The sequence below is a fragment of the Acomys russatus genome, chromosome 29, assembly GCF_903995435.1.
Source record: "Acomys russatus chromosome 29, mAcoRus1.1, whole genome shotgun sequence".
Classification (NCBI taxonomy): domain Eukaryota; kingdom Metazoa; phylum Chordata; class Mammalia; order Rodentia; family Muridae; genus Acomys; species Acomys russatus.
Window position 1 is genome coordinate 35,967,209 of NC_067165.1, and position 16,440 is coordinate 35,983,648.

The 16,440-nt window shown below is 44.4% G+C and overlaps 1 protein-coding gene across 2 annotated transcripts in view; it reads right to left on the minus strand.

Moving 5' to 3' along the window:
* Spen (spen family transcriptional repressor) overlaps positions 1-16,440 on the minus strand; it is a 70,315-nt gene that overhangs the window by 41,373 nt on the left and 12,502 nt on the right. For both annotated transcript variants that reach the window (XM_051172005.1, XM_051172004.1), the window contains exons 2-3: positions 10,842-11,162; positions 6,176-6,652 (exon numbers count right to left, since the gene is read on the minus strand). In XM_051172005.1, the coding sequence (XP_051027962.1) occupies positions 6,176-6,652; positions 10,842-11,162 (798 nt within the window). The remainder of the gene's footprint in view (positions 1-6,175; positions 6,653-10,841; positions 11,163-16,440) is intronic.

Consider the following 16,440-nt stretch of genomic DNA (forward strand, 5'->3'; position numbering starts at 1 on the left):
GGGCCTGGGTTCCACACCCAGCATCTCCATCTCAAAACCCCCTATGGCTTTCATTTTGGACACTGGGTGCTCTAAGTCAAATCCTTTACTCCAAACCTTTCTGGATGCCCCCAAAGAATATTTCTTTTTTATCTCAAAAAAGCAATATAAACCTAATTGCTGGCTTTCACAAATTCACATCTATATATTTCTTTTTAAACTTACAGGAGTCTGTTTTAATGGTCTCTTAACACAGGCATCTTTCTCTATACCACTCAAATTAAAAATAAAACTAAAAAATAACCTTCCAATCTAAGCAATTCATCTTAATCTGATTTTTTATTTTTGTTGTTTTGGTTTTGGATACAAGGTTTCACCATGTAGACCAGGCTGGCCTGCCTCTGCCTCCAGTGCGCAGCAAGACACTTTTACTTTATATGAAAGCTGTTCCCACATGTGGTACTTTCTACTAAATTACATATTATCATAGCAAACTGCATAAGCAGGCACTAAAATGAGTATTCATATAAACTATAATGGTACATGCCCTATGAAAAGTCTATGACACATTACTCTAACTTAAAAACATCTCAACAAGCCCAGTATGGTGGCATGCACCCTCACTCACCACACACAGGAGGTAGGGGCACCGCAAAATCCTCTCACAACAAAAAAACAAAAAAACAGAACAAGGGTTGGTGTGCTGACAGTCAAGGGCTTGCTGAGCAAGCCTGCGAGCTGTAGCTTCCATCTTAGAGTTAGGCCTGCATCACAAGAGAGTGTGAGCTGGGACAGGAGAAACCCAGCGAGCTATGAGGCTCGCCTGCCTGCTAGGCAGAAGCAACAGGGAACAAAAGACCTTGCCTCAAAACAAGATGGAGGGCAGGGCAAACATGCTCACTGAGGCAGGGATGTACCTGGCACATGCATGCACGCACAGTAAGATTTTACAAAGCATTCATTCTCCTAATTAACATTTTAAAAAGTATACTTAAAAAAGCAAAACAAAGGTGTCAGCCGACACAGACCACGTTACCAACCCCAGGGTTCCCTCACGCGCTCTTTCAAACCCTGCAAGTGGCAGCAACTTCAAGTGTTTCTATTTGAACTGGAGGGAAAACGTCTTTCACAACTTCAGTGAACTGCCAGAGCTTGTAAGATTAAAACGTCTTCTGCAAAAGCTACTCACGACCTGCACAGAGCGTGCAGATGCTCACAAAGCCATGCAGGCTTGATCTTCAGAGGTAAACAAGAGCTCACTAACAGGGACATTTCTTTTGTTTTTTTGAGACTACATAGGCCAGGCTGGCCTTGAATTTAAGCTGCTTCAGCCTCCAAAGTACTGGGATTACATCTTATTAGCATTTTAAGTGTCTTTTTTGGTTTGGTGTGGTTTGGTTTCTCTGTGTAGCCAGTTTATTGTGAGAATTTCCAGTATCAGTCACACAATAAATGTTCTGCTTCAACCACCAAGAAATGTAATGCACCTAAAAGTGTTCTGCTACAAGTCTATGAAGCCCGGGCTGGTCTTGAAATAATGCCGCCCACTCCTCTTGCTTCATCCCCCTGAAGTAGCCATGAGCAAGAAAGACTTCGTACCAAGTCTAAAACAAACAAACATATTCTGGCTGGGCAGGAGCGACACACACCTTAGTTCCAATAGAGGCAGATGGATCTCATTGTTTTAGTGTTTTTGTCATCTGTGGTTTGGGTTTTGCGTTTTTTGGAAGGTGTTTTTGAGATAGAGTCTCCTATGTAGCCTTGCTGGCGTGGAACTCAAGTCTGCAGACCAGGCTGGCCTTGAACTCACACAGATCTGCCTGCCTCCCCCTTTGCTTGGATTAAAGGAACACATGAGTCTTTGGTTTGTTCTACAGACAGGTTTCATGGATCCCAAACTGGCCTCAAAATGCATTATGTAGTTGAGGACGACCTTGAACTTCTGACCCTACTGTCAAAAAAGGATAAATGCGTGTGCCACGCCTTATTTAAAGGAGCTACTTCTTCCCAAAAAGAAATTAAATAGTCTAAATGTGTATAACATTTCAAAATATGACTCTTTCCGTGTTATTAATTATAGAGGAAAGACTAAGAAACCCCTCAGTAGCACAGCACCTAATTCACTCATGATCACACGACCAAAGCCCCCATCCACCTCCACTGCTTCTGCTTTCCCCTTCCCGTTAACTAAGAATCCACCTGAGTTGCCAGCTGATTCTGGAGAAGTTCCCTGAAAAGTGAGTGCCCCCTGGTCCTGACTTGGTGGGGAGCCTGGGGGTGTACCACTGGTCACTGGTCCGGTCTCCTCTCCATGAGCCGCACAAGCTAAGTTCACCTAAGTCCTAACCTGCACTTTCTCTCGGCCTGTTTCCCTTCCCCAAGGACCCAACCATCAGCTGTTCTAGTTTGAGCGTGCAGGTGCCTTTCCGAGGTTTTGGTTGGGTTGATATGTTGGCTGACGGGTTGTTTTTTTCTGGAGAGCAGGGTGGTAAAGATCTATGGGTTTGGGGTCTTGGGGGCTTTTCTTGTTCCTTGCTGTGTGTGCTGCAGTACAAAGCCTTCTTGTACACGCTAGGCAAGAACTCTAAGTAAGCGAATCCAGCAGCTACCTTTCCAAAGTACACATCTCACTAGCTACCTCGTTTCTAAATTCTTTAAGTACTTATCTCTGCATAAAGAGCAAAATCCTGGGAGCTGGAGAGACGGCTCTATAGTTCCGAGCACCTGAGTTCAGTTCTGAGCACCAACCCAGTGGCTCATACTGTCTATAACTCTAGTTCCAGAATATCCAACACCATCTTCTGATCTCTGAGGAAAACAAGCACATGGGGTATACATATAGCCAGCCATGCGGCAAAGCACTAGAACACCAAAAATAAGTAAATCTTACTAAATAAATAAATAAAATTTTTGGGCTGGAGAGATGGCTCAGTGGTTAAGAGCACTGACTGCGCTTCCAGAGGTCCTGAGTTCAATTCCCAGCAACCACATGGTGGCTCACAACCATCTATAATGTGATCTGATGCATACTGTATACATAATAATAAATAAATCTTTAAAATAAATAAATAAAATTTTAAAGGAATAAAATCCTGAATTATTAACGTGTTTAACCATATTTAAATTATCTGCTTGTCTTAGCCAGGCATGGTGGTGCACATCTTTAATCCCAACACTCAGGTGGATCTCTACGAGTTCAAAGCCAGCCCAGTCTACATAGTAAGTTCTAGGACAGTCACGGCTGTTACACAGAGAAACCCTGTCTTGAAAACCCAAAAAGGGAAAAAAAAGAGATCTGCTGGTCTCCAAACATGCCTCTGCCTCTCTGTCCCTCTTCTAAAGTAAAGGACTTTCTTCTTAAGTTCTGATGCCCTCCACAGCCAGCCACGCTGCCTCCATAGCCAGCCACGCTGCCTCTTAGATCTCAAGAGTCAAGTAATTTTCTTTCTGTTCTACACACAGCACCAAGCTGCCATAACACAGCAGTGGCCATTCTGCTAACAGTAGAAGGAAACAATAAGCTAACACATGAGGCTCAGGTAAAGAACTGAAAGCAGCATATAGAGGGCTGAAATATGCCACGTCCAGGAAATGCTGCTGCTGGGTGTGCCTTGTTTGGAACACTCTTGCTTTCCCTCAATCACGGGAATTGTGGGAGCTGGGAGCAGTGACACAGACCTGTGTAATCCCCAGCATTGAGGAGGATCACTGTGAGTTTGAGGCCAGCTTGGTCTACAAAGGGAGATCAGAACAGCTAAGGCTACACAGAGAAACCATGTCGTGAAACCCACCCCCAAAAAGAAAAGAAAAAAGAAAACCAAATAAATAAATAAATAAATAAATAAGGAATTGTGAACACAATCTGAGTTCTCTCTGCTCAGAAAAAAGAAGGTGGTGTGTGTGTGTGTGCGCGCGCGTGCACGCATGTGCGCACACGCGTATGTGTTTCTATATATATTACTAAGCATAAAAGGAAACCAATAAGCCAAAAAATGTATTAGAACCTCTTCAAAGGGGGAAAACAAAACACTTTAACAAGCAGAATGAGACTGAAGACACAGCTCAGCTGATAGCCAGCTTGCCTTGCAAGCAGAGAGCCCAAGTTCAACCCAAAGCACCCCGTAAAACAGGGCATGGTATCACACCCGTGCACTCCCGACACCGAGAGGTAGGACCAGGAGGGAGGCCATCATCCAGTACATACTAGGTTTGAGGACAGCCTGGCATACACTGGGTTGGGGGACAGGACAAGACCCTCCCCAAGCCCATGGGGTGCTGTCCTCAGACAGCAGACTCGAATCCCCTGCTTCTTGCTGAGGCGTGCCTCACCAGTGCAAGCCAGAGCCAAGCACGCTGCAAGGAGCACAAATGAGCCTGAAAGTTCTAAATTGTAAACATATAAAGCATCATCTATGCAAGGCGAATCAAACTGCTCAGCTGCTGGACGTGGCCTTCCGAGCCTCCAGCTCCTGTCCTCGATGTCACCAGGTAAACTTAAGCAGGGTCACCATCTCCAGAATCTTCCTGTCACCCCCTTCCTCCCTGAGACTTAGTCCTCCGGTCCTTTCCAGGTACATCCCGTCAGAAGACAAATCTGAAAGGCTGTGAACCAAGGTTAGCTCCATGAACATATACACATCAATTCAGAGTGCACTGCCGGCTTCACACCTCAGCCAGACGGTGTAGCCATGGCCCTCAGGGTAAAGCCACCCACAGGGCCTGACCTCATACAGACAAGAAGCCAACCTGAAGTCTCTGGTTTCCTAAAGTAAGAAGCAGTTCATTGTGGCAATTTCCAAATAAGTAGATCACAGCTAGATTAGGAAGATGAGGCTAAACGTTTCCACTTTATTATTTTGAAACAGGCAATTTACGCCAGGCGGTGGTAGTGCACGCCTTTAATCCCAGCACTCGGAGGCAGAGGCAGATGAACTGCTGTGAGTTCAAGTCCAGGACAGCCATGGTTACACAGAGAAACCCTGTCTTGAAAACAAACCAAAAAACCAAAACACAAAAACAAAAGCAAAAAAGAAACAAACAGGCAATCACATGACCATTTGCTTCTTTTAAATGTAAGCATGTAATACTGAAAGAAAAATCTGGACTTATTAATCAGGTCAAAGAAGCTATGTGCTCTAAATTCATAATACACACACCTGAACTTAAACACAGGGCGCCCGGCTTACCAGTCCGAGCAACAGCAAAGAAGGAGCAGCCGCCAGCCAGGAAAGGGGGTTGGAGTCTCAGGTTGCAGTAAGCACATTATAAGCCATTTCATTTTAATAGTCACAATAAATAAGAGTATTGTTTGTATTCTGGGAATCTGGGGTTCTTTAGCTATGGGGAGTGGCAGGTTAGAGCAGGGTCTTAGTCTGGAGGCGGGTACGGACTCTCTTGCCTTAGCCTCGTGTGGCAGGCGTCACAGGCAAGGGCCACCATACCTACTTCTAGAGGAGGGTCATATAAACGATGAGAAAGCTGAGGCACAACCAAACTGTCCAGTGCCACTAAGGAATGTGCCATCTCCTGAAGTCTGTACTCTCCAAACCCACTCTACAGTCTAAGGTCTAAGTCTCCTTCTTAAAACGATCTCCAATTTATCATTGCTATCTTTAACATAAACTCCTTAGCATCCAAAAAGACACTATAACTGAGTTATCAAAGCCTTAGAGAACGACACCGTAAGCTCAGTGAATTGGTAAAGCACACTGTGGTGTTAAAATAGACTTAAAGTTTATTTATGGCTTTTAGAAATGTTACGGTCCATGGAAAAGTTGATTCCACATGCTTAAGGAATTACAATGAAAGGCCAGGTGTGTTGGTGCACACCTGTAATCCCAGCACTCGGGAGGCAGAGGCAGGCGGATCGATGTGAGTTTGAGGCCAGCCTGGTCTGCAAAAACCAAAAACCAACCCCCCCCCCCAAAAAAAGAAAGGAATTAAAATGAAACTTCAGTGTTCGACGACACAAAGTCTGCCTCACCCGACTTCCATCATTATTTCTTCCTTTTTAAAAACTTAATTTTAGCATTAAACAGCACAGGCAAACCATCAGTTAGATTCTGGTTAATTTGATGTCTGGGTGTTACTCATTCAACATAAAATCCAAGATCGCTTTCTTTACAAATGAAGTGCTCTGGTCATCTCATCACCGCTGCCCACTGAGCATGTGAGAACCTGTCGGCTGTGAACCTACCTGTCGGTGCTGGTGCTGGTGCTGCTGCTGATGGAGTCGCTACTGGAGGATCTACTCCTAGAGCCGCTGCCACTGGGGGACCGGGCGGGCCTGGTCGCTTGGCTAGCCAGCCTCTGCGGAGACTGGTTTCTAGACTGGGACGAGTGTGGTGAGCGGCTCCTGCTGTGCTGGTAACTGCGCTCTGGCCTCCTGCCTCGTACCTCCCGGGTGATGTCGTCCCTGTAGATATCCCTGTGTACCACACTGGGCAGTGTAAACTGCTCCCGAGCCCTAGCTTCGTATCGGGGGTCATGAGCATCAAAGCGGTTTGGACTTCGACTCCGAGAAGTGTAATAGAGTCCATGTTGTAAAGTCCGCTCTCGAGGGTCTCTATAGTAATCCTGATCGTAATGTCTTGTCCGATCAAACGCTCCTGTCCCCCGGTCATGGTGTCCATAGGCACTGTGTTCGTAAGCACGCTCCCTGTTATCTGAAGCCCTGCGTTTAGGAGGGGAAAACAGTCAATCAGAAGGGAGCAGCAACACTGAATCCAAGTCATGCAAACTTTCACTCCAGAGCTGTCTCTGCGCCTCATCACTTCCTAAACAGCACAAACCTTAGTAAGCCAACACTGACATGCTCAACTCTTTACTGGACTCCAAAACCTCACTAATAAGCATCTTTACTGTTTACTGATATATGTCTTTATTGGGGAATTTTCCAACTTGTATTAAAGGGTGTGTGTGGTATGTGAACACCCACTTTTTTTCTGTTTTTTGTTTTAAAGACAGTCTCATATAGCTTAGGCTAAGCTCAAACTCTCTATGTCTATATAGATAAGGATGACCTTAAATGTCTGATCTTAAGTGGCAGGATTACAGGCATAAGCCACATGCACAGTACCCAGTTGATAGCCCAGTTTTAATGTGAAAATTTGTTGATGTATTTGTTTATCTTGGGTTTGTTTTTAAGACAGGATCTCAGTATGGAACCCTGACTGACAAGGTTGGCCTCAAACTCAGAGATCTGCTTGCCTCTGCTTCCAAGCACTGCGATTAAGGGCGTGCTCCTACTAAGTCCAATTTGATGTTAAAGTTTGTTGTTGTTTTTTTTTTTTAACAGTTTCCTCTGAGTTAAATATATTAGACTTTTGATTATTTACAGTTATTTTAGGACACTTCTGCATACTGCACTGAGAAGACACTGAAGCCTGGGACGGCTCATGTTCTTCAGCAGGAGGATTGCCAAACAAATCAAAACAATTCAAATGCAAGGTTTTCTTACTCCTGACCTTTTCTTCCCTTGGAGACAGGGCCTTTTATGTAGCTCAGGCTAGACTTGTAGCATTCAATCCTCCTGCTTCAGTCTCCCTAGGGGACTATAAGGCATATGCCACCACTATCAGGCCTCTTATTAATTTTTGACTTGGGAACTCTACATAAATCACTAAGTTATATAAATTGCCCAAATATTTATATTCTTTTTTTTGTTTTTTTTTTTGAGAGACAGGGTTTCTCTTTATAGTAAATATTTATATTTAAAAATGAAAGTGGAATATTAAGAAGAATTAAGAGGGCTGGAGAGATGGCTCAGAGGTTAAAAGCACCGTCTGGTCTTCCAAACGTCCCAAGCTCAATTCCCAGCAACCACATGGTGGCTCACAACCATCTGCAATGAGATCCAGTGCCTTCTTGTGGAGGGCAGATGCACATGCGGGCAAACTACTGTATAAATAATAAATCTTTTTAAAAATTAGAATATCAAAATAGTGGACTGTTGCTTAACAAAGACTACACAACTTTACCTTAGAATGAAAGTTGTTTTATCTCCTCATGCTCCCAGCCACTGCTACATAATGTTTAAACACCTATTCCATAACTCATTTTCTTAATATGTGTGCTCCATGACTGGAGGAAATAGGTTCTCTTGGCTCTGACTGCCTGCATCCATGGTGTCTGAGATGAAAGTGGGAATGCTGGCAACGCAAGCTACTACTCTGAGCAGCTATTAGCAATGACCTAACTCAGCATCACTGGCTTTGATTTGCAGTACGAGATCCAATCCAGAACCTTGCACATGTGGGGGCAAGTGTTCTACCACTGAGCCACACCCTCAGTCCCCGTAACATCTTTAGTTAGAATGTGAATCTTCACCAGCTCAAGAATACATAAAGTACTTCATATAGGACAGCACACGTGCAGTCACATGGTGGCTTCAGACGCCAGGCACGGTAGCCCACATGTTTTATGGCGGCAAAGACAAGTGAGTCTCTGTGAGTGTGAGGCCAGTAAGACCTTGCCTCAAAAACAAAAAACCAAAAAGAAAAGAAGGAACTTTTCTACTCTTCTAAGAAATTCTATATTCTCTACTTCTGCAGGGCATAGACCACGGGAGCCCCTCTGCAACCTCACCCTTCACCAATAATCTTCTAACAAAAGCAATAAAGAATCACAAAAGATAAAGAATTATAATTTCTCCAACAAGATTAGAGTCAAAGTTATGTGACAACTGACACCATGTTCTCAATACGTTCCTAAATTTCCAGTATCTCCATCAGTATTCATCTTCACCCACCATCTCCCTTAGTACCAACCCTACTAACCTGGGCTGTGTGTGCAAGTGCACATGTCTGTGCATGCATGTGCGCTTGCACACATCCAAGACCACTTGGAGGACACGCTGGGCATCTTCCTTAGCTGATCTGGGACTTACTTGGGTAGACCAGGCTGGGCTCGAACTTAAGACATTCACCTGTCTTTGCCTCCAGTGCTAGGATTAAAGGTCACCACACCTAACTTGGAGCCTGTTTTTGGCAACTAACCAACTGAGCCACAGACTGGCCAATGAGTTCCAGAGGTGCACCATCTCCAGCTCCCCAGTGGGGGTGGCAGCTGCAAATCACTGCACCAGATTCTCACTAGTGCTAGGATCTGAACTTGGGACCCTGTGGTTGCACGGAAAGCATCTGATCAATTGAGCCATCTCCTCAGACTCTAATAGACAACTTCTGCTTATTTTGCTGCCATCTTAAACTAAGCTGGTAACGGGTGTATTATTGGGGGGGGGGGGGGGGGAATTTGTCTTAAGTGTATTTGATGACATTATTTTCCTTTTTCATTAACTACAATTCCAAAATTTGACTATTATAATGTCTAACAAGAAGGTTCCTTTGAGATTTACAAAGAAAACATCATAATAGGTCATTTCTGCACACTACCAAGTGTTAATTGGTGAAGCAATGATTAATGGTGCAACAGAAGCAATAGGCACAGCTCTAGACTGCTACCGCTGGTGTTTCATAAGTGTGTGCAGTTCTGATCCATTAGGGAGACACAGAGGCAGGCACGAGAGGGCAGAATCTAACTGCTAGTCTTGGAGTCATCTATTAGTACTAATGCGTCTAGAGTTAGTGGGGAGAGAAAAGTATGATGGGTTAGCAGAGGGGCTAATATACACAGGTCAGGACATACCAACCTTTTCCAACTGTGGAAACACGACCTATAATCCCAATTAAATCTAGGGAGAGAATTGAGAACATAACTTCCCCAATTTTGGCCCCTCTTACAGGGGTAATCCACCTTCTTAGTGGGCAAGGGTGTCAAATGATATTTAGATGAACCACAAGAAAAAAAATCTTAGTGACCAGACAAATAATTCCACAGGCAGCAAGAAGTCCCAGACAAACTGTAACTCTCAAACCCCCAGACTTCTTTCTTGAGATAGTAGACAATTATAAATTGATCCACATTCATAAAAATCTGCATCCCTAAATAGGAGTCAGGCAACTGGCAGCGAGGAAAATGTCTCTACAATTCCAACAAATGAGGAACAAAGCTGCTGACAACTGTTCCCGTTTGTAGCCATCCAGCCCAGTCCATCTGACTGCTGTATCCGCTGACTGTGCTGTGGTCAGGGCTACAGCTCCTTCAGCAGGGAGCTGGCCTGCTTAGCACAGAAGGCAGAGATCCTCTCCCCTCGCTATCGGAGTCTTGAGACCACAGCACCCCACGCATCCCAGCACTTAAGGAAGCAGCTATATTCCAGCATTTGTGAGTGTTCACCGCCTCAGCTTCCCCAATTCCATCAAGTGTAATTCCACAGAAATTGAGTAGATCCAAAATGGAACCATCACGCGTGGCCTTTGTTCTTCCTCACCCATGTACACATTTCCACGCTCAAGTATTGTTTGTAGTATCCAAAGGGTTGAATCAGTGATCTGCCAGACATTGTGTGACAATCCAATTCGTTTGTAGGCTTTACATACTGAACACCGAGCTTCTAAAAGACCTGTAGGCTCTGATACTCCAGAGGTATTCCAAATAGCCCGAAGACAAAGCCGGCAGCCAAATAGCTCCATCTGGTAATAAGGATATATCCAAGGAAGGCCTTGATGATATCCAAAAGGAGGAACATTTCCTTCTAGAAGCCAGGTAACTCCAAACAGATGCTCTACAGGAACTCTTCCACCACGTCATCTCGAGGGATATCCAATCTGCTACAGGAAATATCCTCTACGATTCCGTGAGGTACCAGCCACTGGGACAGAAATCACTTCCGTTTCCAACCCAAAATAGGAAACATTGAGAATGCCCAAAATTTTAAATCCATCTGGGGCCCCTAAATACGAGTTTCTGTTTCTCACCACATCAAATACAAAATACCTGCCTACCGAAACCTTGGAACTTACCCATCAAGTCTCCGCTCATAGCGTCCTTCTCGTGCATGAAGTGATGGCGGGGGGCCATAAGCAGGCCCTCCACCACTTCCTCTGAACCCAGAAACCTCTCTACTACGAGATGCTATGGAAACTGTATCATCCAATCCCCGAGCAGCACTTGGAATAGTGCCTGGTTCATTATAATCCGTGCGTAGGTCTCTGTCTCCCATTTTGTTAACGGAGTTGTGAGCTTTCTGTGCACTTTTGATGTCCACAAAATCCACAAAGGCAGCCACTCCTCCTTCAGACCCCCGCTTGGGGAGAATCTTGACACTTTCCACGCGGCCATATCTGGGGGGGGGGGGGGGGAGAAAAAAGAAGTAAAGTTATTTATGCCTATCAATGATTTTCCAAAATGTTTCCTTCTAAGATAATTTCCATTATATATGTATAGGACATGGCCTACAATATGGCTTTTTGTTGGGGGTGCCTGTTTCTATACGCTGTGTGGAGAAACAGCAGTCCATGTCAGGTGTGTGCTCCACCTCCTCAAATTCTGATGCTGAGTATCTATCTCCTGAACTTGATCAGGCTAGATGAGGCCCCAGCAATGAAGTTACAGGGGTGACTAGGTTTTGTGAAAATGCTGGAGACTGAGCATAGGTCTTCATATTTGAACTTTATAAACTGAGTTATCTCCCTGGTCCCCAAAATGGCTATATAAGGAGCTCTCATTTAAAGCACACACAAAATAGCACACAAATTTTTATAGTTCAATTGCACTTACATTTTACAGACTCTGAAACAAATATTTGCACATCATTGTTTTTATTACTCTCATTTGTATCTACTGAAACTATCCTTAACTTTGCAAGAGCATTCAGTTTAAAACAACCTCAAGGGGCTAGAGAGATGGCTCAGCAGTTAAGAGCACTCATTGTCTGCTCTTCCAGAGGTCCTGGGTTCAATTCCCAGAAACCACATGGTGGCTCACAACCATCTATAATGGGATCTAATGCCCTCTTCTGGCCTGCAGATGGACATGCAGATAGAGAGCTCATACTTAAATAAATAAATAAATATTTACCAAAAACCAAAACAACCTTAAAACTTCAGTAATCTTTACATCATAAGAAAGATTATTAAGCCTAAAATAAAATCAAAGTGGTTTTAAAATACTAAAGTGGGGTGTGGTGGCACATAATTATAGTCTCAACACTCAGGAAACACGGGCGGGAAGATTTGAGACTGGGGACCAGGCCTGGCTACATGGCAAGTTCTAGAATTCATGGATAGTCTGTATATTTTTTTCTTTCTTTTTTTCTAAAGATTCATTTCATTATGTATACAGTGTTTGCCTGCATGTGTGCCTGCCCGTCGGAAGAGGGCACCAGATCTCATTATAGTCGGTTGTGAGCCCTACCATGTGGGTGCTGGGAACTGAACTCAGGACCTTTGGAAGAATAGACAGTGCTCTTAACCACTGGGCCATCTCTCCAGCCCAGTAGTCTGTATATTTCATCCTGAGGCATTTTTATTTATTTATTTTATGTATTTGTGTAGGCATATACATGCTACAATGGGCAGGTGATGGTCAGAGGACAACTTTCTCAATTGGTTTTCCTCCTTCCACTATGCGGGTTCTGAGGATCAAACTCAGACTGTCAGGCTTGAAATGCACTTACCCACTCTGCCATCTCAGCAGCCCAATAGCTCTATTTCATGTGCTTTCTATTTTGTTTGCTTTGCAGGGAGGAGTGGGGGGTATGAATTCTAGATTAGCCTCAAACCCACCAAACAACGAATGACCTTGGGCATTTGGTGCTCCTACTTCTGCAGTGCCTGAGTGCTGGACTCACAGCCAAACATCACCACCACGAATGTTTGTGCAGTGGTAGGGATTGAACCCAGGACCTTATGTGCTAAAGCAAACACTTTACCAACTGAGCTACCTCCCCAGCCTTGCATGTGTTTTTAACAGGGCATATTAGAAATGCAGGCACAGGCTGGAGAGATGGCTCAGTGGTTAAAGAGCACCACTTGCTCTTCCAGAGGTCCTGAGTTCAATTCCCAGCAACCACATGGTGGCTCACAACCATCTATAATGATGCCCTCTTCTGTAGATAAAGCACTCATAATAACAATCAATCAATAAATAAATAAATAAGAAGAAAAGCAGGTACAAGCGCTTTCAAACACAGTAAGAATCTGCTGACAGAGCCGGGCATGGTGGCGCACGCCTTTAATCCCAGCACTCGGGAGGTCGGGAGGCAGAGGCAGGCGGATCGCTGTGAGTTCAAGGCCAGCCTGGTCTACAAAGTGAGTCCAGGATGGCCAAGGCTACACAGAGAAACCCTGTCTCAAAAAACCAAAAAAAAAAAAAGAGAGAGAGAGAGAGAAAATCTGCTGAATCTGCTGACAATGCAGTCATAATTTCACACTTCTCCTGAAAAGGCTAACATGACCAGAAAGCAGATCTCTTCCAGTCCTAGGATGACTTAAGCTACTGCTTAAAAAGGAAACCCAGTACCCAAGTGTGCCTTATTAGAAAACTCTTGTACAGATAAACAAATCATTTGTTACAACTGATTGATGAGGCCAGTGAGATGGCTCAGCAGGTAAAGCTGACTGAGTCTGATGATCTAACCCCAAGAACCAGGAGACAGAGTGAGAAAACCAACTCAAAAAGGCTACCCTCTGTCGTGCTGCACAAGCACACACTCAAAAGACAGACAAATGGACAAACGGACGGACAGACGTGCATGCACATGAAATAGAAAAACAAGGCAGGCATGGTGGCTCACACCTTTAGTCCCTGCACTTGGGAGGCACAGGCAAGTGGATCTCAGTGAGTTCAAGGCCAGCCTGGTCCACAAGGCAAGTCTAGGGCAGCCAGGACTGTTACAAAAAGAAACTCTATCTTTAAAAAAGAAAGAAAGAAAGAAAGAAAGAAGGAAAAGAAAAGAAAAAGAAAAAGAAAACCAGTAAATTGGCTGATGGAAAGGTTTTTCTTTGACTTAGGGAGAAGTTTAAATGGTTCTTCCCATATAAACAAAATACTTTTTTAATATATATGACAAGAGACTTGAGTCTATTAATCCAAAAAGGAAGCAAACAAACAAAAATCAAACACTAGCCAGGCTTAGTGGCGTACTCCTTTAATCCCAGCATGTGAGAGGCAGGTGGATCATTTTGAGTTTGAGGCCAGCCTGGTCTACAAAGTGAGTCCAGGACAGCCAAAGCTACACAAAGAAACCCTATCTCAAAAAACGAAACAAACAAACAAAACCCATAAAATGTAACTTTAAAGGGGATAGGGGTCGCTGGAGAGATGGCTCAGAGGTTAAAACCACTGGCTGCTCTTCCAAAGGTCCTGAGTTCAATTCCCAGCAACCACATGGTGGCTCATAACCATCTATACTGAGGTCTGGTGTCCTCTTTTGGCCTGCAGGTGTATGCACAGGCAAAACACTGTATAAATAAGTCTTTTAAAAAGAAAAAAGGGGAGCCGGGTGTGGTGGCGCACGCCTTTAATCCCAGCACTCGGGAGGCAGAGGCAGGCGGATCGCTGTGAGTTCGAGGGCAGCCTGGTCTACAAAGTGAGTCCAGGATGGCCAAGGCTACATAGAGAAACCCTGTCTCGAAAAAACCAAAAAAAAAAAAAAAAAAAAAAAAAAAGGGAAGGGGGGAGGTACTCACTAAGTAGCCCTGGCTGGCCTGGAATTTGCTATGTAGACCAGGCTTAGCCTTGAACTCAGAGATCTGCCTGCCTCTGCTTCCCAAGTGCAGGAACTAAAGGCACATGTCTTCATGCATGGCTAAATTCTCTTTATTAAATAGATAAAATGCTTTGACAAAATATATTTCCTGTGGGGTGCCACATACCTATAGTCTTGACTCTATAATCTCAACACTAAGGAGATGAAGGCAGAAAGCCCAGGAGTTCAAGACTACCCTTAGCTATACAGCCAAGTTTGAGGCCAGCCTAAGCTCCAGGTGAGCCTGTTGGAGGGGAGGGGAGGAGAGGAAAGGGGAGGAATCTGAATTATATTGTGGGCCTTTTCTAAAGACTCAAGCTCTCCTCTGTATCTTGGATACTTCAATTTAAGGCCGGTGACACCTCACCCAGCCAAAGATTTTATTTTTCTTTCTTTCTTTTTTTTTTTTGGGGGGGGGGGGGGTTCCAGACAGGATTTCTCTATGTAGCCCTGGTTGTCCTGGAATTCACTCTATAGACCAGGTTGGCCTGGAACTTGGAGACTGATTGCCTCTCCTCCCAAGTTCTGGGATTAAAGGCGTGTGCCACCACCTGTCAGCAATGTTGGGCTTTTATATTTCCTTATGTTATTTTCCATGTAAATATTTTGCCTACATATATGTGTGTGCCCCCTGTGTGAATGCCTGGTGCTTCAGAGGTTAGAAGAGGCACTAAAACTGGAGTTATTGATGGTTGTGGGTGCTGGGAGTTGAACTCAGGGCATCATCAAGAATAAATGCTCTTGCACTCGGGAGGCAGAGGCAGGCAGATCACTGTGAATTCAAGGCCAGCCTAGTCTACAAAGCAAGTCCAGGACAGCCAAGGCTACACAGAGAAGCCCTGTCTCGAAAAAACAACAACAACAACAAAAGAATAAGTGTTCTTACCTGCTGAGTCCTCTCTACAGCTCCCAGAGGGTTTTGTTTTGTTGTTTACTTGTTTGTTTGTGTTTTTTAAAACATTTATTTATTATGTATACAGTGCCCTGCCTGCATGTACACCTGCAGGCCAGAAGAGGGCATCAGATCACATTGTAGATATTTGTGAGCCACCATGTAGTTGCTGGGAATTGAACTCAGGACCTCTGGAAGAGCAGCCAGCATTCTTAACCGCTGAGCCATCTCTCCAGCCCCTGTTCCTGTGTTTGTTTTTAACACATACCACTTTCTACCCATAGCTGGCTGGATCCAGAGGGCTAACTAATCATCTAAGTGTCCAGGACAGAATGAAAACTACCCAAAAATATTATCAGGTTTCATTAAGGTTAGTCTTTCAACATTCTTAACTGTCTATAGTAAACATTAACAGTTCTTAGAAATTCCCTGAAGAATGTAATTTCAGATATGAATGGCCTCAGATTATATATTTGAGAACTCAGTAACACAGTAGAAGAAAAGCCTGAGACTATGAGAAGAGACTGGGACCATGTGGAGTGCTAGCTACATGGCTTTAAAGGTGATGTTCTGGGGGCTGCAGAGATGGCTCAGTGGTCAGAATCATGCATGCAGTGCTCTTGCAGAGGACAGACACTGTGCCAGACGCCTCAACCCTACCTATAATTGCAGTTTTAGGGACTTTGACGCCCTCTTCTGGCCTTCATGGGTACCTGCACATGCACTGCATACCCACGCATACCCACAAATGCATACACATAACTTAAAATAACATCTTTAGGGGGTGGAGAGATGGTTCAGCAGGTGAGAGCACACAGGCTGTTCTTACGGAGGACCTAGGTTAGGTTCCTAGTGCCCACACAGCACCTCTCAGTCATCTGTAATCCAGTTCCAGGACATCTGATATTTTCTTCTGGCTCCTCCCAACAGTCCCGAGTTGAGAGGGATCTGACCTTGACACTGCTGGCCTCCCCAGGCA